This window comes from Microchirus variegatus (assembly GCF_963457635.1).
Source record: "Microchirus variegatus genome assembly, chromosome: 22".
Lineage (NCBI taxonomy): Eukaryota > Metazoa > Chordata > Actinopteri > Pleuronectiformes > Soleidae > Microchirus > Microchirus variegatus.
The window spans coordinates 18,267,625-18,291,793 of record NC_139823.1 but is presented as its reverse complement, the minus strand read 5'-3'; the positions used below and the strand labels follow the sequence as shown (position 1 = coordinate 18,291,793).

At 39.1% G+C, this 24,169-nt stretch overlaps 2 protein-coding genes across 2 annotated transcripts in view; one reads left to right on the top strand and one right to left on the bottom strand.

Annotated features, from left to right (window-relative positions):
• The window catches only part of pard3ba (par-3 family cell polarity regulator beta a), a gene marked incomplete at both ends in the record, with an annotated part of 184,277 nt that overhangs the window by 29,068 nt on the left and 131,040 nt on the right, over window positions 1–24,169 (bottom strand). Inside the window, 2 exons of the mRNA XM_083908728.1 lie at window positions 11,798–12,094; window positions 12,880–12,990. Coding sequence (XP_083764854.1) covers window positions 11,798–12,094; window positions 12,880–12,990 — 408 coding nt within the window. The remainder of the gene's footprint in view (window positions 1–11,797; window positions 12,095–12,879; window positions 12,991–24,169) is intronic.
• On the top strand, window positions 1,450–3,135 carry LOC310942907 (tripartite motif-containing protein 16-like; the record flags this gene model as incomplete). Its single annotated transcript, XM_083908373.1, has 1 exon — window positions 1,450–3,135. One exon carries the CDS (start codon window positions 1,450–1,452, stop codon window positions 3,133–3,135), a length of 1,686 nt encoding a protein of 561 aa, XP_083764499.1.

Below are 24,169 nucleotides of genomic sequence, written 5' to 3'. Positions count from 1 at the left end.
CAGTGAAAATAACGATAAATGGTCATTACACCTCATCTGTTTTTGAGCACATTCGTTTATAATGCACTTTGACAGTGAGCTGAGTTTCTTCACAAAAACAAAAAGTATCTCGGAATGACTTGTAATTTATCATCATAATAGTCGGCATCGCCCTGAACAGGGATCAGTCGAAAATATTTGCAAATCTCTTAAGGAATAATTTTAATGAATTTTTGAAATTCAGGAAATGATCCATTTGCCCTGATGCACTTTGACAGTGAGCTGACTTTCCTCTAAAAAAAAAAAAGTATCTCGGAATGACTTGAAAATTACCATCATAATAGTCGGCATCGCCCTGAACAAGGATCCGCTGAAATTATTCACAATCCTCTTAAGGAATAATTTTCATGAATTTTCGAAATTCAGGAAATGATCCATTTGCTCTGATGCACTTTGACAGTGAGCTGACTTTCTTCTCGAAAACAAAAAGTATCTCGGAATGACTTGAAACTTACCCTCATAATAGTCGGCATCGCCCTGAACAAGGATCCGTTGAAAATATTGTCGAACCTCTAACGAATAATTTTAATGAATTTTTGAAATTTCAGGAAATGATCCATTTGCCCTGATGCACTTTGACAGTGAGCTGACTTTCTTCTAAAAAAAAAAAAAGTATCTCGGAATGACTTGACATTTACCATCATAATAGTCAGCATCGCCCTGAACAAGGATCAGTCGAAAATATTTGCAAATCTCTTAAGGAATATTTTTTATGAATTTTTGAAATTCAGGAAATGATCCATTTGCCCTGATGCACTTTGACAGTGAGCTGACTTTCTTCTAAAAAAAAAAAAAGTATCTCGGAATGACTTGAAATTTACCATCATAATAGTCGGCATCGCCCTGAACAAGGATCTGTCGAAAATATTTGCTCTTAAACTCTTAAATCTCGTGGTGTGAGTGAATTTCAGTATCCGGCCAAAAAATGCTGCCTATTGTTGAGAAAAAGTTCTTAAGATATCAAGGACTTAAACAGGTATAGATTTATTATCAAGGGAGTTGTTTGTTAAGTGGTTATCATAAAGTTTTATAAGCATAAAGTGCAGGAGTTTACATTTTACTCGGGACAGAAGAGCTGAGTCACTCACACGCACACGCACACGCACACACACACACACACACACACACACACACACACACACACACACACACACACACACACACACACACACACAGGGAGTGTCACTAAGAACAGAGGTCACTCCATGTCAGAGTGGGAGTGGCTCCGCCTGCTATTTCCTGGTTCCCTCCCCCTCGCACCTGCAGTTTGACAATGGGAGGAGGAGGAGCCAACAGGTGGAGAAGATCCAGAGCTGACAGGCTCCGCCCACTGCTGTGTCACATGTTGTTGAGGTCAAAGCTCAAACCTGTTCCATTTATGAGGAAGAGAAAGTCAGAGACGTTGGTGAAATGGCAGGAGTTCAGCTGCAGAGAGAAACTCTCTCTTGTTCCATCTGTTTGGATCTTCTGAAGGATCCGGTGTCTCTCAGCTGTGGACACAGCTTCTGTATGAACTGTATTAAAGACCACTGGGACACAGAGGACGTGAAGAGGATCTACAGCTGCCCTCAGTGTAGAGAGGCCTTCATGCCGAGGCCTAAACTCTTAAAGAACGTCATGTTAGCAGATTTAGTGGAGGAGCTGAAGAAGACTGGACTCCACGCTGCTCCTGCTCATCACTGCTATGCTGGAGCTGAAGATGTGGCCTGTGATGTCTGCACTGGCAGGAAACTGAAAGCTCTCAAGTCCTGTTTGGATTGTTTGGCCTCTTACTGTGAGGAACATCTCCAGCCTCATCATCAATCACCTGCATTTAAGAAACACAAGCTGGTGGAGCCCTCCAAGAACCTCCAGGAGAACATCTGCCCTCTTCACGGTAAGATGATGGACTTGTTCTGCCGCACTGATCATCAGTGTATCTGTTATCTCTGCTCTGTGGACCAACATAAAGACCACGACACAGTCTCAGCTGCAGCAGAGAGGAAGCAGAAGCAGAGACAACTGGATCTGAGTCAAGAAGAAGTCCAGCAGAGAGTCCAGGACATAGACAGAGACGTGAAGGTGCTTCAACAGCAGGTGAAGGCTCTCATTCTCTCTGCTGATAAAGCTGAGAAGGACACTGACGAGAGCTTGACTGAGGTGATGAAGCTCCTGCAGACGAGAAGCTCTGAGGTGAAGCAGCAGATCAGATCCAAGAAGGAAACTGAAGTGAGTCGAGTCAGAGACGCTGAGAAGAAGCTTCAGCAGGAGAAGACTGAGCTGAAGAAGAGAGAAGCTGAACTGAAGCAGCTCTCACTCACACACGACCACAACCAGTTTCTCCTCAACTACGGCTCACTGTCAGCACTCAGTCCATCTACACACTCGTCCACCATCAACGTCCGTCCTCTGAGACACTTTGAGGACGTGACAGCAGCTGTGGTGAAGCTCAGAGATCTACTGAAGGACGTCCTGACCCAGACGTGGACAAACATCTCACTGGCTGTGGCTGAAGCAGATGTTTTACTGACAGAACCAGGACCAGAACCAGAACCAAAGACCAGAGCTGAGTTCCTCAGATATTCACAGGAAATCAAACTGGATCCAAACACAGTAAACAAATATCTGTTTTTATCTGAGGGAAACAGAAAAGTGACATTTATGGATAAAGATCAGTTTTATCCTGATCACACAGACAGATTCACTGATGAGTATCAGGTCCTGAGTGAAGAGAGTCTGAGTGGACGTTGTTACTGGGAGGTGGAGTGGAGAGGAGAAGGAGTTTATGTAGCAGTGACGTACAAGAACATCAGGAGATCAGGGAGAGAATGTGGATTTGGATCCAATGACAAATCTTGGGCTTTAGTTTGTTTCCTAAACAATTGTGAGTTTGTTCACAACAGCATCTGCACCAAAGTCTCAGATGTTGGCGTCTCCAGAGTGGGAGTTTACCTGGACCACAGAGCAGGTCTTCTGTCCTTCTACAGAGTCTCTGACACCATGACTCTGATCCACAGAGTCCAGACCACGTTTACTCAGCCTCTCTATGCTGGAGTTGGTCTTTATTCTTTTTCATTTTCCTCTAGAGTCACAGCAGAGTTCTGTAAACTCAAATAAACTAGAGTTCTTTCAGGATCAGTGAGTTAATCTCTGAGTTTAAATCTTTAACTTCTCTGCTCTCGTTGCCACGACAACATAAAAAAAAATCTATAAAAATAACCAGTTATTGTTTTTGTTTATTCACTTTTACACAGTTTTTATCATAATACAGGATTTAAATGACCAACAACGACATGTTTTTGAATAAAATGTAAATAAAGGTGATTTTTTTAGAGTGTTTAAGGGCTATTTTAAGAGTTTAACGCAAAGGTTTTTTCAACAATCATGGAAAAAATGTACTGTTTAGATTACAATTATCATTCTATGCATATTCTGGATTAACTTCTGATGATATTTTCAAAATAAAATGTAAGGAAATGTGATTTTAGAGTGTTTGAGAGTTATTTTAAACGTTAAAAGCTTTTTTTTAAAAAACAATTATGGGAAAAATGTACTGTTTATATCAAAGTAATCATTCTGTCTATTGTAAATCAACTTCTGACAAAATTTTCAAAATAAAATTGGACAAAAACGGAATTCTGAGTACTTGATGGAGTTTTTTGTTGTTGTAATTATTACAGCAATTAATATGGTAAAAATGTGTGAAATTTTTGAGATTAAAATGAGAATTATGAGAATTTTGAGATTGAAGTGAGAATTATGCAAATTATTAGATTAAATCGAGAATTATGAAAATTTTTAGATTAAGAAAAAAAAGAGAATTATGAAATTTGACTCAGAGAATTTTGAGATGAAGACAAACGTCAGCATTGTGCCATTAAAGTCAGAATTCTGGGATTAAAGACAGAATTCTGAGAACTCTCAGATTAATGTCATAATTCTAAAAAAGAAAGTGAACATTTTCACATTCAGACCTGACTGAGGGAGCACTTGTGTGTACGCAGCAGCAGACCAGACGTTTTTAACTTCATCAACATTGTGTGACCTAATTTGATATTTTCTATGTACCATCTTATATATATGTACACAATGTCACAATCCAAATGAGATTATCAGTCCTTTCTTAGATTAAATGTCTGATTTTTAATCAAATCAAACATGAGCGTAGATGAAGCAGACGCGTGGGTTTTAATGGTTTCGTAAAATCTGAATACGTTGAAGCAGACATTGATTTTCTTTAGAGGAACGTGACGTATGGAGGTCTAACAAGTTCAGAGCCGGCGCTCGCCGACTCAAACCCATCAATAAATCAATAAAGGCTTGTTTTTGCCGGATTAGCTCCACCGCAGAAGTGGATGGCACTTAAGTCGGACGAGTTATTCCTTCATGGATCGTGTTTCAGAGGCGGCGGCGACGGGCGAGCGTTTTGCTGGAGGACGAGACGAGACGGCAGAGCAGGAAATGAAAGAGGCGACAGACGACAGAATGAGAGCAAAACACAGAACAACTCAGAAGAGAGAGAGAGAGGGAACTGCAGTGAGAACAAAACTAAGCGTCAGATGAAAGAGAACGCTGATATCCTGTGGTGTGAACCAGTTTGAGAGCAGGCTAATTAGGAAGCGTGTGCCGCCGCCGCCATCACAATCATCACCATCACCATCGCCTCAGGCTGGTTTTGGTGGTGAGATTTCTTTATTTAAACACAACAAAAGCCCAGTGAGGCAGGCCTTACTTCGGTCGGCCGCCTGCTGGGAGGAAGCGCGCATTAACGTCAACGGTCAATGTTTGCTTTTTTCCTGAGTCCGACAGGAGCTCAGTCGCTGAGGCAGGAGACTGAGAGTGAAATCTGCATCGAAGACGACTCCGGGTGTTCAGATATCAGCATATGGAGAATTCGCCACCATGCAGTCGTAGCACAGTTGACTTCATAGCTCCTCCTCAATGTGGGGGCGGAGTCGTCGTAGCACGGCGGCGTGAAAAAGTGCCGCGACGTCGTTTTGTGCGCGACATAAAAAGACAAAGTAATGACGTTTCCTTTGCTAAATGTTGAAGATGAATCTTAATTAGCATTTTTGTACTGTTTTAGCATTTCCTTAGTGTTTCAGAGTTTTGTAATGCTTTTGTAATGTTTGAGCGTTTTCTTAGCGTTTTTGTAATATTTTAGCGTTTTCCCAGTGTTTTAGCATTTTCTTAGTGTTTCTGTAATGTTTTAGTGGTTTTGTAGCGTTTTGTAATGTTTGAGAGTTTTTGTAGCGTTTCAGCGTTTTTCGTAATGTTTGAGTGTTTTTGTAGCATTTTGTAATGTTTTAGTAGCGTTTTGTAATGTTTTAGCGTTTTTGTAGCGTTTTGTAAAGCTTTAGTGTTTTTGAAGCGTTTTGTAATGTTTGAGCGTTTTTGTAGCGTTTTGTAATGTTTGAGCGTTTTTGTAGCGTTTTGTAATGTTTTAGTGTTTTTGTAGCGTTTCTGTAATGCTTTAGTGTTTTTGTAGCGCTTTGTAATGTTTGAGCGTTTTTGGTGCGTTTTTGTAGCGTTTTGTAATGTTTGAGCGTTTTTGTAGCGTTATGTAATATTTTAGTGTTTTTGTAGCGTTTTGTAATGTTTCAGTGTTTTTGTAGCGTTTTTGTAATGTTTGAGCATTTTTGTAGCGTTTTGCAATGTTTTAGTGTTTTTGTAGCGTTTTTGTAATGTTTGAGCGTTTTTTGTAATATTTGAGCCTTTTAGTAGCGTTTTGTATCGTTTGAGCATTTTTCTAATGCGGTGTTTTCTAAAAAGTTTCTAAAAACTCAGTTTACATGGGGACAAAAGAACAAAAGCTCAGTTTTCAATGACACGTCTACGTGTCTACAAGACAAGACATCGGTCTTTTCACCAGCTTAGATTTAATCCCAGGACGAGAGACAAACCTGCGCAAATGTCCCAGTGGTGAGACAAATTCAAACATTCGTTCAGACTCAGTAAAAATAAGTGTGTTCCGTCGTCTCTGAGCTCTTTCTCAGGAAAAACATCTCAACCCTGACGATGTATTTTCAGCACCTGAGTTAAAGGGAAGTTTCATACCCCGAAAAAAGACCTCTATGGTGTTTGAACTGTGGTAAAAAATGCAGAAGCGTGTTCACTGATTTGTCATTGGCTCACTTTCATCTTTGCTCAGCACAGTGACACATTTTTACAAACACACCTCACACAACTCTTTAAATCTCTACACTTTGGCCTCTCTTTCTCTTTCTCTTTCATCCCCCCCCCTCCCCTCCCTGTTTCTTGCTCCGGCTACAAAGAGCGCCTTCAGGCTAATAAAATTTGACAAGCATAGCTAACCTTCTTTTTTCTCCACAGGTCAGGCCCGGAGCGCCGCTCTAATCAAACGTGACGCCCCGTCACGACGCACACACACACCTGCCACTGAAGCTCTAATGAAAATGTCCAACGGCAAATTAAGGAGACTGAGCCCAGAGTGTCCACGGTTTGACAGGAGTGAGCGCGTCGTGCAGACCGCGCACAATTACTCTTCAGAAAATATGTGCACAGCACCAGAGATCTGTCGTAAGCTCTGTGTGACGGACTCACTTCCTCCTCGGCGTCATTAAAACGGTGTAATAATGAAAACGGATGAAAGAAAAAACGGATACGTCGCTCCCGTGGAAACAATCAAAGCGCCGGGAAATAATGGAACAAAACATGAGGGAAAAAATTGATTTTAGCCACACAAACAAGTTACAAGTCATTGAGAATGTGTAAAAGTGTTTTTAACGACTGGAAACTGAAGTTTATGTCACTTTGTAAAACCCTAACTTTACGCACCGAACCCCATAGAGAAAATCGGCGATTTTACATCACATCACACAGGAGTCGTTGATCCACTGTTGCCTCTGTAAATACATTCAAATGTGCTATTTTGTGACCTACGTGTTTAAAAACCTTTGTTTTGATTTACCTCGGTGACACAAACTGACCACACGAGGCAGCAGTAAAGCAGCAGCTCTTGTTTTGCCATGAGTTAAAAACGTTGATTTTCTCTATGGGGTTTGGTGCAGGAGAGTGAGCTGTTAAAAAACGTTATTTTTCTTGCAGAAAGGACTTTTTAAAGGTGAGATAAAGTGACAATGACATTGTGAAAATATTATATTAAATATTAAATATTATAAATGTAAATGAACTTTTTATGAAGTGAGACCTCCTTTAACTTTCTACACCAAACCCCATAGAGAAAAACGCAGATTTTTCATCACAGCACACAGGAGGTGTTGATCCACTGTTGTATTTTTTGTACAGTGGTGTAAAAGTACCACACACAGCATTGTTGCTAGGTTACTCTGGGCTTCCTGACAGTTTTTGTAGTGTTTTGTAATGTTTCAGCATTTTTGTAGCGTTTTGTAATGTTTGAGTGTTTTTGTAGCGTTTTGTAATGTTTTAGTGTTTTTGTAGCATTTTGTAATGTTTTAGTGTTTTTGTAGTGTTTTGTTATGTTTCAGCGTTTTTGTAGCGTTTTGTAATGTTTTAGCGTTTTTGTAGCGTTTTGTAATGTTTGAGTGTTTTTGTAATGTCTGAGTGTTTTTGTAGTGTTTTGTAACGTTTCAGTGGTTTTGTAGCGTTTTGTAATGTTTCAGTGGTTTTGTAGCGTTTTGTAATGTTTCAGTGGTTTTGTAGCGTTTTTTAATGTTTCAGTGGTTTTGTAGCGTTTTTGTAGCGTTTCAGTGGTTTTGTAGCGTTTTGTAATGTTTCAGTGGTTTTGTAGCGTTTTGTAATGTTTCAGCGTTTTTGTAGCGTTTTGTAATGTTTCAGCGTTTTTGTAGCGTTTTGTAATGTTTCAATGTTTTTGTAGAGTTTTGTAGCGTTTTGTAATGTTTGAGTGTTTTTTGTAGCGTTTTGTAATGTTTTAGTGGTTTTGTAGCGTTTTGTAATGTTTGAGCGTTTTGTAATGTTTCAGCAATTCTTGTAGCGTTATGAAACTCCATTAATAAATTTAAATGTGTTATTTTGTGAATTCTGTGTGTGAAAACCTTTGTTTGGATTCACCTGAATGACACAAACCTAACAAAGAAAGCAGCAGTAAAGCAGCAGTTCTTGTTTTTGCCATGAGCTAAAAACGTTGATTTTCTCTATGGGGTTTGGTGTGGGTGAGAGTGCGCGGTTTACAAACTCACGTTTTTTCCTTGCAGAAAAGTCTTCTTAACAATGAGATAAAGCCACAAACACATTGTGAAGCTATTTTAAACTCAAGCTGGTGACGATTCTGTTGAGTGAGCTTCAAAATCTACGCATCAGGATATTAAAAGTACCTTAAAATGAGTGAGAAATGAGACAGAGAACACTTTAATATACTGTAAATACAGCAGGGAAGATTAGAGCAATATTTTTTGTACAGTGGTGTAAAAGTGGCCGGACCACACACAGCGTTGTTGCTAGGTTACGCCGGGCTTCCTGACAGAAATACAACATGTGGGTGTCTGGGTGTGTGCGTCTGTTTCTGACCATGTCTGTGTGACTGAAAAGCACAGGAGGGAGTGATGGAGGGAGTGATGGAGGGAGGGAGTGACGGAGGGAGTGATTCTGACCTCACCACAGGCTGTGGGTGTTTGAACAGAGTGTGTGAGCCACTTCCTCTGAGCCGCAGGTGCAGAAATGTGCTTGGTCTCGGACGTGTGACTGGAAAACACCCGAGGTCGTCCACCTCTCCCGATACTTACAACAACATCGCCCGCGCGCCGATTGCAGCTCTTCTTTTAGGGGAGCGTACGGGTGGGCCGAGCTCGCAATGTGACCGCAATTTTCTCCGAGACATGGAAACCGACCGCTAACGACGTCGCCGTAACTCGAAACTCGGCAAAGCCGACGGAAAACCTTGAATTCTGCAGCTATAACGGTTTTATAGGAGCACATTAACGATGATAATAGAGGTTTTTCTTAAAGTCCACGTACGAGGTGCTGATGTCGCTGTGCAGCAACGCTGTGCTGACGTCACTGAAATAAGTGACGCCAAGTAAGCTGATTTTAGCCACTTAATTGAAGACTCGCCTCGTAAAATCGACACCTGCTCACGTCTACAATGTGTTTAGAAGCGTTTTCTGCCTGGAAACTGAAGTCTGTAAAACGCTCACTCTCCTGCACCTAACTCCATAGAGAAAAACAACGCTCCTTTTTGTTTTCTTAGTGTTTTTGTAATGTTTTAGTAGCGTTTTTGTAATGTTTCAATGTTTTTGTAGAGTTTTGTAGCGTTTTGTAATGTTTTAGGGGTTTTGTAGCATTTTTGTAGCGTTTTGTAATATTTCAGCATTTTTGTAGCGTTTTTTGTAATGTTTGAGTTTTTTGTAGCATTTTGTAATGTTTTAGTGTTTTTGTAGCGTTTTGTAATGTTTCAGCGTTTTTGTAGCGTTTTTGTAATGTTTCAATGTTTTTGTAGAGTTTTGTAATGTTTTAGAGGTTTTCTAGCTTTTTTGTAATGTTTGAGCGTTTTGTAACGTTTCAGCATTTTTGTAGCGTTTTTTGTAATGTTTGAGTGTTTTTGTAGCATTTTGTAATGTTTAAGTGTTTTTGTAGCGTTTTGTAATGTTTCAGCGTTTTTGTAGCGTTTTTGTAATGTTTAAGAAGTGTTTTTGTAATGTTTTAATGTTTTTGGAGAGTTTTGTAGCATTTTGTAATGTTTTAGTGATTTTGTAGCGTTTTGTAATGTTTGAGCGTTTTTGTAGCGTTTTGTAATGTTTCAGCATTTTTATAGCGTTTTTTGTAATGTTTGAGTGTTTTTGTAGCATTTTGTAATGTTTTAGTAGCGTTTTGTAATGTTTCAGCGTTTTTGTAGCGTTTTTGTAATGTTTCAATGTTTTTGTAGAGTTTTGTAATGTTTCAGCGTTTTTGTAGCGTTTTTGTAATGTTTCAATGTTTTTGTAGAGTTTTGTAGCGTTTTTTGTAATGTTTGAGTGTTTTTGTAGCATTTTGTAATGTTTGAGTGTTTTTGTAGCATTTTGTAATGTTTTAGTGTTTTTGTAGCATTTTGTAATGTTTCAGCGTTTTTATAATGTTTAAATGTTTTTGTAGAGTTTTGTAGCGTTTTGTAATGTTTTAGAGGTTTTTTAGCGTTTTGTAATGTGTGAGCGTTTTTGTAGCGTTTCAGCATTTTTGTAGCGTTTTTTGTAATGTTTGAGTGTTTTTGTAGCGTTTTGTAATGTTTAAGTGTTTTTGTAGCGTTTTGTAATGTTTCAGTGTTTTTGTAGCGTTTTTGTAATGTTTCAGAAGCCTTTTTGTAATGTTTCAATTTTTTTGTAGAGTTTTGTAGCGTTTTGTAATGTTTCAGCATTTTTGTAGCGTTTTGTAATGTTTCAGCGGTTTTGTAGCGTTTTTGTAATGTTTTCAATGTTCACTGGAGTTTGGTGCCGGAGATAAAGCAGCAAACGTCCACTTACAATAACACTGTCCATTCATACTTTTACTTTAAGTCTCTGGGGGGGTCAGTCCTTACAGTGAACAAGGCAAACGAAGGCTCCTCGTCCATCATGCTAATGCTGAAGACGATCTAATATCCATTAAGACTGAAGAAGCGAGGGAGGGAGGTAGATGTGACACAGTGAGCGAGAGAGAGAGTGAGGAGAAGCCTGTGAAAACAGGCTGCTAATGAAGTAGCCTGCGCTAGTGGATGAGAGCTAAAGTGGTCTATAACAGATCTGTCAGGCTGCTCGACTGTGGCTAATTATCCCTCCTCCTCCTCTTTTGTCTGCATCCTCTCTCCTCTGTCACTTCTCCACTCCTGAGTTTACTCAGCCTTCTTTCTCTTCTGTGTTTCCTGTCTCTTCTTCTTCTTCTTCATTTCTTCTCTCCATCTGCCACTGCCTTTCATTCCCATCTGTCTTTTTTTCCCCCTCTCTCTGGATTAGATTAGGTGTCTGGGGATTACTTTTATATATATTTGTTTGATTTGCGAGTCAGTAGTCATTTCTGTCATGAGTTTAAAGTTTTTTTTTTTTTTTTAATGTAGCCTCAGTTATTTCATGTGGGAAATTTGCATTAAAATCTCATTCTGGCTCAAAAAACCTTGAGCTGAGCTGTAATGAGAGAACCGACGATGAGCTCTGATAACGGTAATAAATGCATGATGTAATGAAAATAATGAAAAAAATAAAAATGAATTCTATTAATTTTGGATCGAAAAAAAGTCTATTATATTTTAAAAATATGTTTGCCACTATTTCTTTTCGTTAAAACAAATTTTCTGACTCCGCTAACTCCCTGCACCAAACCCCATTGAGAAAACCAACGATTTTTATGATTTAAGCTCACGGCAACTCAGGAGTTCTCGATCCACTGCTGCCAACATCAGTAACTTCAGATGTGTCATCGTGTATTTTCGGCATTGAAAAATCTTTGCTAAGATTCACCTCAGTGGCACAAAGTGGCCACACGAGGCAGCAGCACACCTGCAGCTCCTGTGTCGCCGTGAGCTAAAAATCGTTGATTTTTTCCAATGGGCTTTGGTGCGGTGACAGTCATCGTCGCACAAACGTGATTTTTCCAGTGTTTGAACTAAAATATAAAGCGACAAACCTTTACTTTTGACACCACACACTTGAGCAGATGTAGATTTCAGTCAGCGAGTCTATTGTTAAGTGGCTAAGATCTGTTTTTGTGCGATTTTCGGCTTCAGTGTGTGGGAATATTCACGTGCGGGGACTGAAAGATGATGTTTTTACGGTTTCCGACACCGTGCTGTGCCTTTATACTGATGCATAGACTATGCAAATGTCATGTTGTACGTATTTAAGATGCAGAAACGCTCCTCCCACCTCTGACTCACCTGCTGTTAGCTTGCGTGTACTGCTGATTCTGCTGATTCTGAGGAGGTCTGGGCTTGTTGACCTTGGCGTAGAGGCCGTCCAGCTCCTCAGCAGAGACCTGAGGTCCCGATGCTGATGCGGCGGCGGCGGCGGGGGAAGGCGTGCGGCTGACGAACGACGAGGGCGACGGAGGCTGTTGCCGGAAGTTGTCGATTCGGGCGTAGTTCGGGTCGCTGTCGTCGTCGTCCATGTCGGGGAAGGAGCCCGTGTCCGGCGTGGCGTGGCCGGAGTGGACGTCGGCGTAGCGAGGGTCGTAGCTGCCGTGAAGAAGAGTGAAGATGGACGCGTAAAAATGTGAAATCTCTGATGCTGTGATGTATTTGCTCAAACGGCCACTAGGGGAGTTTGTTTTTGATGGCAGAGAATTACAATTAATCGTCAACTATTTGATTAAATCAAGATTTCTGATCGTTTTTAGCTTCTTAAACGTGAATCTTTTCTTCATTTGAGAACTTTATTGATCAACATTTTATGGACAAAACACGTGGGGAGAGTGGGGAGCAGTACAGGGGGGCGTGGCCTGGTAGTGAAATCGGACACTGTGGACGCACTATATTGGACTTTTTCGCCGATAAATCGAGAGTGCTTTTGCAATTCTTATTAAAAACTAGAGCTGAAACAATTCATTAATTATTAATCGATTACTAAATTAATTGTGAACTCTTTTGATAATTGATTTCATGATCAAAACAAGATTTCCGATTGTTTTAGCTTCTTGTGAATGTGAATATTTTCTTCGTTTCTTTGCTCCACATTAACAAAGAAATCATTCAAACTGAATCATTTCCAGGTTTCCGGGACAATCGTTAGTTGCAGCTCTAATCAGAAGTGCTTTTATTTTGAAATTCCGCGAAATACCGTTTAAAAAAAACGCACATTGCGATATCACGATGGACAAATCGTGATCTCATATCGCCAAACTCTTAACGGACAGAGGTTTTTCCCGACAAAAGCGCCCCCTGCTGGCCAGACGAGATGCTCAGTGACCCGCACATATATATTTTTACGGTTATTTCTGCGTCTTTACGAGACGATTTCTTACCCGTCTCTGTGGTCGTGAACTCTGTTGTTCAGTTCCTCTTCGCTCAGAGCCTCCAGTTTACTTTTGGCTGCTTTGGCGTCTTTGCTGCGCTCGTCTTTCTTCTTGCCGAACCTGGACCGAGACGAGCACAAAAGAGAGGACACAAAAACCAGCTGAGGATTATGGGACATTGTTTTTTCTTACGACGCTCGAGCTGAGCCGCAGCTCTGCAAGAACGCGACGATAGACGTGGACGTACAGTAATATCACAGCAGGAGAGTGAAGAAGAAGAAGAAGAAGAAGAAGAAGAAGAAGAAGAAGAAGAAAAACATGGAGTTAACCACTTCTTCCCTGACCCTCTTTTTGGAGTCCCTGCTCGAAAATGACATGCCCAAACTAAATAGAGTAAACCTCTGCAGTTACAAGCTCTATGTGGATTATCTTGGTATCAAAATGAAGATAACACTTGTGAGATTCCACCAGAGGTGTAAGTTTTACTGTAGATGCCACTGTGTCAGAGTAAATGTACATGGAACACAGCATAACCAATGGATTTTTTTCTCTCGCCTAAAAAAATATTGCATTTTAAGCAAATATCACTTTTAAAATATGCAGTAGAAGCTTAAAAACACATGGAGGTCATGTAACAACATGTGGACATGAGCTGTGCAAAGTCTGATGCTGTTGAAGTGAAGCAGAGTGAAATTACAGAGGTTTTAGTAAAGAGATGTCTGGGCGTCCTCTCTTTTGGCACAGCTTGGCACCATCTGTGCCATTTGAGATTTCTTAGGTACCAAATTATTAAAAACCCATTTAATTTTATTTACATGTCACTACAGATGTGAAAAGAACTTGTTTTGAAAAAAAAAAAAAAAAAAAAGTATGATAGCGCGCTCTAAATCGATGCTTCCTGTGCGGTGCGTAATAAAAAAACTCTGTGACTCTGCAGCGTCTTCAGTTACGCAGCGCCATAGCTCTGGCTTACCTTGGTCAATTAGGGTGATTGACAGCTCGTTTTAAACCTCTAAACCTGTAGAATCAGACCCCGGTCTCCAAATGCGTGTGAATCACTTCATTAGCGAGTCAAAAGGACATGGATGCATATGACGCATTTGTGCGGACATTCGCCCTTCTCTAATCACAACGATCTGTAATGATCAACCGATCCACAAGTGCGAAATCACAATTTTACAAATGTCACGTTATTTACAAATGACATCTTTATTTGTAAAAAAAAATCAATATACAAGTTACAAATTGGATTTTTTTTTTTTTTTTTTTTTATATTTGTGGATCTCGAAACACGCATGCAAATCGAGAAACAAGTGTGGATCACAATTTGCACAAATTTAACTCTCTGGCTCTGGCTCCAGCCGCCGCGCAGCACACCGACATGAATATTTGAACGTTTTTTTGTCGGGAAACAAAGCGGCCGTTAAGTTTCCCCTCCGCTCTCTCACGTCATCATCATCATCATCATCATCATTACGGTGATGACTGTGCAGCGTTTTCACAGTTAAAACACACTCACACACCTCTCAGCTTCACACTCTGAAGAAATTAAGCCGAGGCCGTTTCCTCTAAATATTTCATATTCTCTCTTTATCTCGCCGTCACATCTCTCGCCCCCTCACTACCAACCTTCTTCCTCTCTCTCTCTCTCTCTCTCTCTCTCTCTCTCTCTCCTGCTGAGCCGATCTAATGTCTGTGTTTATCTCATTAACAGCGAGCCACTTCTCATTACTGCCACAGGCGGCTACGTGGTCTGAATGCTAACCCAGCGCCAGCTCAGCCTCGGCTTCACGGCGCTCAAACTCAAACCCGGTCAGGGACCTGGACTTGGCCTCGGCGCCGTCCTGCAAACCAATTAGTGCTGGGGTTTTTTTTTTTTTTTGACTAAAAACCCACCGACTTGGCTGATACCTGTGAGGGTTATTGTAGCCAGAGGCAGGTCACACACTCTCCATGATCTCACTCTGAGAGAGCTCGGTGTGGCTGGATGAGGGTTTTAGCCTCTTAAATAAACACTCACCTCGTAAAAGATCTGCCTACTCACGTCTACACTATCTCAAGATTATGTTTGTCACTGTTACACAGACTGGAAACGTACATTTGTAAACCACTCACTCTCCCAAACCAAAGTCCATAAAGAAAATCAGTGATTTTAGCTCACAGGGACACAGGAGCTGCTGGTCTACTGCTGCCTCGTGTGGTCACTTTGTGTCACTGAGGTTAATCTGAATGAAGGATTTCAAATGCCAAATTTTAGGAAATAACACATTTAAATTTAATGATGGAAAAAAAGTCACACCACAGTATGTCTTCCAAAATTTGACAAAAAAAGTTAAAAAAAAATTCTTCGTCCAAAATAAAAAAAAAAAGTCAAACGATATGTCGTCCAAATTTTTTTTTTCCAATTTAAAAAAAAAAAAAAAGTCATACCGCGGAATGTTGTGCAAAATTTTGACCAAAAAAATAGAAAAAATGTTTGCGTCCAAATTTTGAAAAAAAAAAAAAAAAACATAACGCAGTATGTCGTGCAAAATTTTGAAAAAAAATTGAAAAATGTTTGCATCCAAATTTTGAAAAAAAAACAATTACGCAGTATGTCGTCCAAAATTTGAAAAAAAGTCAATACAAAAATTTGGTCCAAAATTTGAAAAAAAATAAGTCATAACGCGATATGTTGTCCAAATTTTTTTTTTTCCAATTTAAAAAAAAAAAAAAAAAAGTCATACCACGATTTGTCGTCAAAAATGTGACAAAAAAGTTTCAAAAATGTTGGGTTTTGATGGATGGATCAACAACTCCTGTGTCTCTGTTATGTATAATTGCTGATTTTCTCTATGGGGTTTGGTGTGGGAGAGTGAGTCGTGTACACATGTATGCTTCCAGTCAAAAAAAGGACTTTGTAACAGTGAAATAAAGTGACAAACATAATGTTAAGATATTGTAGACATGTTCAAGGTAGTAACTCACTGTTAAACTGAAGTTTCATTCTCCTGCACCAAAGTCCATAGAGAAAATCAGCGATTTTAACTCACAGGGGACACAGGAGCTGCTGGTCTACTGCTGCCTCTTGTGGTCACTTTATGCCACTGCGGTAAATCTTAACAAAGGATTTCAAATGCTGAATTTTACAATATAACACATTTTATTTTACTAACAGAGGCAGCAGTGGATCAACAACTCCTGTGTCGCTGTGATGTAAAATTGTTGATTTTCTCTATGGGGTTTGGTGTGAGAGAGGAAGTTACAAATCCAGTCAAAAAACACCTTTTGATAACGATATAAGGCAAATTCAAGGGAATTAAATTGGTAAAATGACATCATCTATCATAAACTATCCCTTTAAATCCTCCACCTGCAGCGTCGTTGTTTTATTTTTATTCATGTGACATCAGTGCAGCTGTTATGTTTCTCCTCAGACACAGGAGTGGGCGCTGGCTTTTCTCCTCTGCATAATCTCAATTTATTTAACTTGGAAAATATATATTTATTTGATTTCCCGAGCACTCACACGTTATTATTCCTATTATTATGATGCAGGAGGCAAACGCTGACGACCAATTATCTCAGTGAAGAATCGCACAGTGAGGACGCTGCTGTGTGTTAGCGCCGTTCATCTCAGCATACGCGTAAATATGTGATTATCCAACATCCCAGGTTCATCCGTCTGACACACACACATTCTTGTACTTGCTGCATACTGAGGACCGGGTTGCTGACAAAGTGAGGACCAGCATTTTCCACTTCATAAATCAACACAATTACAAATATCTACTTCATGAATGACAAAGAACTACTGGTTGCAGTACCATAAAATGTCTGTAGGTAGCGCCCCAGAGCAAGAAGGGCTGGAAAACCTTTTTTTTTTTGGTCCAAAATTTGACATAAACGTCATAATATACTAATAATAATGCATTATGTCGTCCAAAATTTTTTGATTCTTTATTTTTTTTTTTTCTTTTGGTCCAAAACTTTACAAAAACATCATACTATTCTATGCCGACCAAATTTTGATTAAAAAAATCTGACCCAAAATGTTTTGTCCAAAATTTGACCCACATTTTTTTGTCCAAAATTTGACCCAATTTTTTTTGTCCAAAATTTGACCCAATTTTTTTTGTCCAAAATTTGACCCAATTTTTTTTGTCCAAAATTTGACCCAATTTTTTTTGTCCAAAATTTGACCCAATTTTTTTTGTCCAAAATTTGACCCAATTTTTTTTGTCCAAAATTTGACCCAAAATTTTTTGTCCAAAATTTGACCCAAATGTTTTTGTCCAAAATTTTACAAAAACGTCATACTATACTGTGATCCCAAAAAAAAATGGAAACAAAAAATTCAAAAAAAAAATTCAAAAAAAAAAAAAAAAAAACATTTTTTAGAAAATCTTTTTTGAAAAAAATTATTGAAAAAAAAATGTGAAAACACATTTTGAAAAAAAATGTGAAAACATTTTTGAAAAAAAAATGTGAAAAACTTTTTTGAAAAAAAAATGTGAAAAACTTTTTTGAATAAAAAATGTGAAAAACTTTTTTGAAAAAAAAAATTTGGTCTAAAATTTGAGAAAAAGTCATACTATACTATGTCGTCCAAAATGTTTTTTTTTTTTTTTTTTGACAAATTGAGTATAGCATGTTATAGCAACCTAAGGAAGTGATTTCAATGAAAACAGTGAGGACCGGCCAAAATGTCCTCACTCCGTAAGAATGACCTCACTTTGTTGGTTAAAAACCCTCACTGGTCCTCAGTATGCCACAAGTACAAGAACACGCGCACACACACACACACACAGATAGAGGGAGCTTTAATCAACATTCTGCAGGGGCAGAGGTCCACCCATGGACCCATCATTATATCCGCATTAATTAGGGAAAAAGCAGCGTTTTTCCTCACTGCATTGTCTGAAAGAAGAGGGAAGGAAGGGAGGAAGAAGAAAAGAGGGGGAGATGAGAGACGGCGAGAGTGGGACTCCTAATTAGAGACATGTACCTGCCATAAGGGAGGTGATTATCCCCCTCTCTCTCTCTGCCGCTCTACCTCATCCCTTCTTCATCTTCATCGTCAAACTCACACTTTTTTCCCGACAACTCGTTAACAATCGCTTTATTTAACAACCTCCTCCTCTTCCTCCTCTTCCTCCTCCTGTCTTCTCTCTGTTCCTTTTTGTTCTGTTCATTAATTCTTTCTCCGTCCGTCCGTCACTCGCTCACAAAAACAGCGACAGTTCATTTCCTGTCAAGTGTGTGAGACGACTGTCGGGTAAAAATAAATAAGAGAAAAAGAAGAATAAATGGCACGTCTTTATCCTGAGAGGAGAGCAAACACACAAAAACTCTGAGGAAACACAACTCGCTCACTGTGAATTTGTGACAATTATGATGTGAAAATGCTCTTTACAGCTCACCAACGTACAGTCCTAGTCATTTAGTTTGACACAAAGGGGGAGGCTATATGTTTCCAGTCATTCCAGAACCTTAAAAGTCTTATTATATACGTAACATTATAACATTCGTATCTTTTTTTGGTGACATAAGTAACGTTTTTTGACGCTAACGTCTTCTTTAAAAACAACACATTTTAAAACTTCAGTGTCATGTTTTTGTGTAATTTTAGTAAAGATTTTCTGACGCCAGTAACATTTTTGACTATTCTTATAACATCAGTAACATGTTTTTGCGAAATGTTTCGTTCTGTAAGTAACATTCTTGTAACGTTAGAAACATGTTTTAATAAAACATTACATTACAAGCAACATTTTGTATCTTGTTTAGCAAATGTTTTGTCACTTATACGTTTTAGTAAGATCAATATATTTTGTTTAAAAAAATTGTAAAAAAAAAAAAAAGTAAAGAAAATTGTAAAGAAAATTTTGTAAAAAAAAATGTAAAGAAAATTTTGTAAAAAAAATTGTAAAGAAAATATTGTAAAAAAAAAAAAATCGTTACATTTTGTAATATTTTTTGGTGCACATGGTCAGTGATTTATAAAAACAACGAAACACATTTTGTAACGTTCTTTTAACGTTAGTAATGGTTTTTTTTACACCACATGTTACATTTCATCAGTAACATGTTTTTGCAACATTTATGTAAATCATGTTTTTGTGAAGCTAGCAACGCATTTTTCAACACTTGTTTTGGCGTCACGCGTTTTGTAAAGTTTTTGGGTGATGTCAGTAACGTTAAGATCTTTGTGATGCTAATTTTTGGAAAGTCAGTTACAAATTTTCGGTTCTGGAAGTTACGTTCTTGTAATGTTTCTTTAAACCACATTTTGTTCAATTAAATTTTTTCCTCAGTAACATGTTTTTGCAAAATGTTTAGTCCTGTATATTACGTTGTTGTGAAGCTAGCAACATGTTTTACAAACTTTTGTAACTTGTAATGTAGCAAATTTTTGGTAAAATAATTGTTTTTTTGGTGATGTCAGTAATGTTAAGATCTTTGTGATGCTAATTTTAGTTAGGTCCGTAACTTGTCTTTGAAACATATTTACGGACACAACATGGAGGTCATGATGTGACGCAGGAAACGGAATCACATCGTCTGCAAAGAAAGCAACAAAAATACACCGAAATAGGTGCTAACAGAAATATAACTGAGAGAGGGAACTCTCTCGCGGAGTCCCGAGCCGCGCTAAGGTGACGACGGCGGGATCAGCGGGCTAATGATGACAGCGACGCGCTAATAACGGTTCCAAGCGGCTCGCGGTGACAGTGAGGAGTGAGTTAAGTGGGACAACCGGCGCCGCCTGACTCACCCGGACCCCCTGCCTCCCCCCTAACGAGAGCGTGATGGAGTGGTTGTGTAGGTAGATAATGCTAAGCTAATGAGACGTCCCGTTCCATGAGGCTGTTTGCACTTCCCCTGTGTGTGTGTGTGTGTGTGTGCTCACCTGTGTGCATATATTAGCTTCTACACTTGGTTTGTTAGAAAAATGGCGACATGAAAACGACCCGTCATGATTATCCCGAGCAAAAATAATGATTGTTATCATGAGAGTTAGACTTTAATAATCCTATAATAATAATAATAATGCCTTTGTCTATAATCCACCTGGATTTAATGTGTTATTTCTACAAATACAGATTCGATTTCCCTCTAAATCCACTGATTCTTCACGGGACGAGATTTTCCGGACATGGATATAAAACTTTCAGCTCCTTCCTCAGACCTCAGGTTACCCCCCAAAAGAGGAGCTAGCGAATACAGCGAGGAGGATAATGATGTCTGGGAAACGCCGCGTTTAGCTCGCTGCGTTTTGTGAAGCTTCTCAGATAATTGGGAGAAAGTAGCTGCACAGTCAGAGTCAGAGTTCCTGACAATGTTAGGGAAAAAACGTCCCGGGACTGTGTGCGCTAACACAAATGACTCCGGACAAGCTCCAGGACTAGTCCAGTGGCTATGTTTACGTCCGTATGTGCGTTAAAATGACTCGTAACACCTCACGCACAATGACTTTTCACACATTTAAGGAAACACAAACCCCCGATTTGGACAAACGCAGCGCGGTCAGTGTGTCGCGGAGGAGGAAGTGGACTGTGAGCGTAATAATTACTGTAGCTACTGTCGCGGCGGTGACACAAGCTCAGCGTTAGCCAGAGCAAAAAGGGCTGTCGTCCAAAATATGAAAAAAAAATTTAACCCAAAACTTAAAGTCCAAAATTTAAAAAAAAATTATTTGACTCAAAATTTTGGGTCCAAAATTTGTCAAAAACGTCATACTATACTATGTTGTCCAACATTTGAAAAAAATTTTTACCCAAAATTTGTGGTCCAAAATATGACAAAAACGTCATACTGTTGTAAAAAATTTGGAAAAAAAATTGACCCAAAATTTTAAGAAAAAAAGTGGTCCAACAATTGAAAAAACAATTTGACCAAAAATTTTTGGTCCAAAATTTGACAAAAACGTCATACTATATACTATGTCGTCCAAATTTTGAAAAAAAAATTTGGTGTCCAATTTGGCACATTTTCGTAAATAAACAAACTTGTTCGAGAACGTTTTTCGTACAAACATACCAAAAAAACGTGTCAATTAGTGCTAGAAACATCAAAGATGAAAAGTTACCAAAAGGTCTCGCAGATTCAAAAGGGGCGTGGCCACGACAACCATCGGAATTTGGGCAAATTTCAACTAATCGCCAACAAGCAGGAAGTGCTCTGTAACTTTGCTGTAACCAACCAAGCACCTTGAAACATCATATATACGACAAGGGACCGACCTTGAACACGCCTGCAAGCCATGACCTCCCAACAGGAAGTAGATCATCCGAAACAGGAAGTGCCCTGTAACTTCACTGTACATAGACCAATCACCGTGAAACTTCATATGTAAGACAAGGGACCGACCTTGAACACGTCCGCAAGCCATGACCTCCTACAGGAAGTAGTTAATCAGAAACAGGAAGTGCCCTGTAAGTTCGCTGTACATAGACCTATCTGCACAAAACTTCACACGTGGGATAAGAAACCCGGCGAGAACACACCCACACATTGAAAACTCAAGTCAAGGGCATAGCGCCACCTGTTGGCAGGGCCCGCACAACACTGCTGTTAGCTATAATTTCAGTTGATTTTCATGTTATTTTTCTCTGTGTGAGATAAGTAATAAATTCACTCGCAGACTTCATCTTTCTTCCTTATCCCCTCGTCTTAGCCTCTCCTCTCCTCTCCTCCCTCCTCCTTCCCTCCATCCTTCTGTCTGAAGTAGTCGTTCTCCAGGGATTTGCTGAGGTGTTGATTAAGACGAGCGTCTCCATATCTGCTCTGCTCTCTCCCACGAGAACGACCTGCTGTGCTTTCATACCTCACTCTCTCTCTCTCTCTCTCTCTCTCTCCTCCAGGTGTTAAACTACAGTCGCAGAGAAATAAAAAAAGAAATTATTTCTCAACGCAGGGCTGAGAAATCACATACTGAGCCTTTAAGTGTGTGTGTGTGTGTGTGTGTGTGTGTGTTTTAAACTAAACCATGATTAGCATCAGTTCTCTTTTGCTTCCTCTGATTTCACTGATTCACAGACGCCGATTTAAACTCGGATTACCGGCGCTTTTTTTTTTTACATCAATAAAGGCCAAAAATAATTTAGAAAATCCTAATATTGATGGTATTTTTGCTTTTAATGAATATTATTCTCTATGTTCCGATGCTATTTTTCAAAATGTGTCATTTTACAGAGTCTGATATACTATTTTTGTTTAATTTTGTCTCATATTGACGTTTAAAAGCCCTTGTTGACATTATATATTTCTATTTCTTGACTCTTTGTGCATTATTTTTGATATTTGATGATTATTTAAATGCATTTTCCTCTGCACTAATGACATGTATTGTTTACTGATGCCTGTGTCGGGTAAAAAACAAAGAAAATGGACGGGAAATGAATGAATAAAGAGGAAAATTACAAAATTAAGAACAACTCCATGACATATTTACATACTAATATATATATATATATATATATATATATAAATATATATATATATATTCACAGTATAGTCCATAATTTCAATAATTAAAGCCTAAAATAGAGACTTTATAATATCAATGGTACATATTAACAATTATTATGTTGGATATTGATGATTTTTGTGTATTTGGAATAGAAATATACACATTAAATGAAGTTAAATTTAAAGCATGACTTCCCCGGCTGACGTTTTAATAAAAAGTTTGTGAAATTAAAGGAGCGGTCTGTGATTTCCTCTCTGTTTTTCAGTGTCGGGTGTCGGTGACCTCGTCCGTGTGTCCTGATCCTCACTTCCACCAGGAAACCACGGCACACAGATTTTTTTAACAAGCTGCTGTTGTCTATTTTCTGCTGCGTGTGTGTGTGTCTGCGTGTGTGTGTGTCTGTCTGCGTGTGTGCGTGTGTGTGTGTGTGTGTCGTTCCGTCTATTTCCAGCCCTGGAATATTTTCCGACTGGTCTCACCGCGGAGTGAGGCAGCGTCGTGTTGCCAGAACAGGAGAAGGAGACACAGCGTTACATCACAAGCCTCTGTAGTGTTAATCTCCTCCTCCTCCTCCTCCTCCTCCTCCTCCTCCTCAGCCACAGATACATACAGACCAATCTAATTACTGCGATAACATTTCTGCTTGGCTGATTAACTGTTCTCCCTCGGCCTCTGAAGGAAACATCTATGCCTCCATATATTCCTAAGCTCCTTATTCCTCCCCAGCCGAGCTGCAGCTTTGACTCATCCATCCTTTCTTTCTTTCTTTTCTTTTTCCCTCCTTCCTCTTCACACTCTCTTTTTTTATGGCTCCTTCTTCTTATTCCTGGAGTCTCTTGTTTAGTCTCAGAGGCAGACGCTCGCTCGCTCTGTCTTTCTTTATTCTAGCTTTATTCTCACCTTCCTCACACTCACTGGGTAGAGGGTTTAAATCTTTGTTTTTTCTTCCTAACTAAATCCTTATTGACATAAACATGTGTGTGTTTTGTAAAAGTCTACAGGTATGAAGCAAATTATGATAAAGTACAGTTGTGATTTAACAAAAGTGAAAGTTAATTTGTGATTTTTGACATAAAGGATGTTGAGATTGAAAGAGGAGCTTAATCTTTAGCTAACTTGAAGTTAAGCTAGTATTTAATTCAATTGTATTTGTTTAGCACCAAATCACAACATACATTATCCCTTTACAATAGGGAAAAAACTCCCTTTTAAGAGGAAGAAACCTCGGACAGAACCAGGCTCAAACATGCACGGCCATCTGCCTAGACAGGTTGTGGTGAAAGGAAAAATGGGGGGTTCAGAAAGGGGGAAGAGAAAGAACACGAGGGAGGTGAAGTTCAATATAAACTAAGCTTTATCTTATGATAAGACACAAACTCTTAATTTAAAGGACGTTGAGATTGAAAGAGTCTACGAAACAACGTTTTTGGGCGCTTAATCTTAAGCTAACTTTAATCATAGAATTTAAGTTAAATATATAAATTTGTACCTAATTTTACTCAGATTTTACTTGATTTTCCGAGCACTCGCACATTTCACATTTTTGAGGCACTAAATGTTGGTGAAAACGGAGGGAAATCGTTAAAAATAACGTAAAAGTGGAGCAAAATGACTCAGTAGCGGCCCCCGTAGGTGAAACTAAGTTGCACCAAATTTCACGTAAACTTGGTAGAAACATGTCACACCACAAGACAAACAAAAAAGTCAATCGCGACCATGATCTCAACTCAACTGGAAGTCGGCCATTTTGAATTTGGCGTCCAATTTGGCACGTTTTCGTAAATAAACAAACTCGTCCGAGAGCGTTATTCGTACAAACATACCAAAAAAATGTGTGAATTAGTG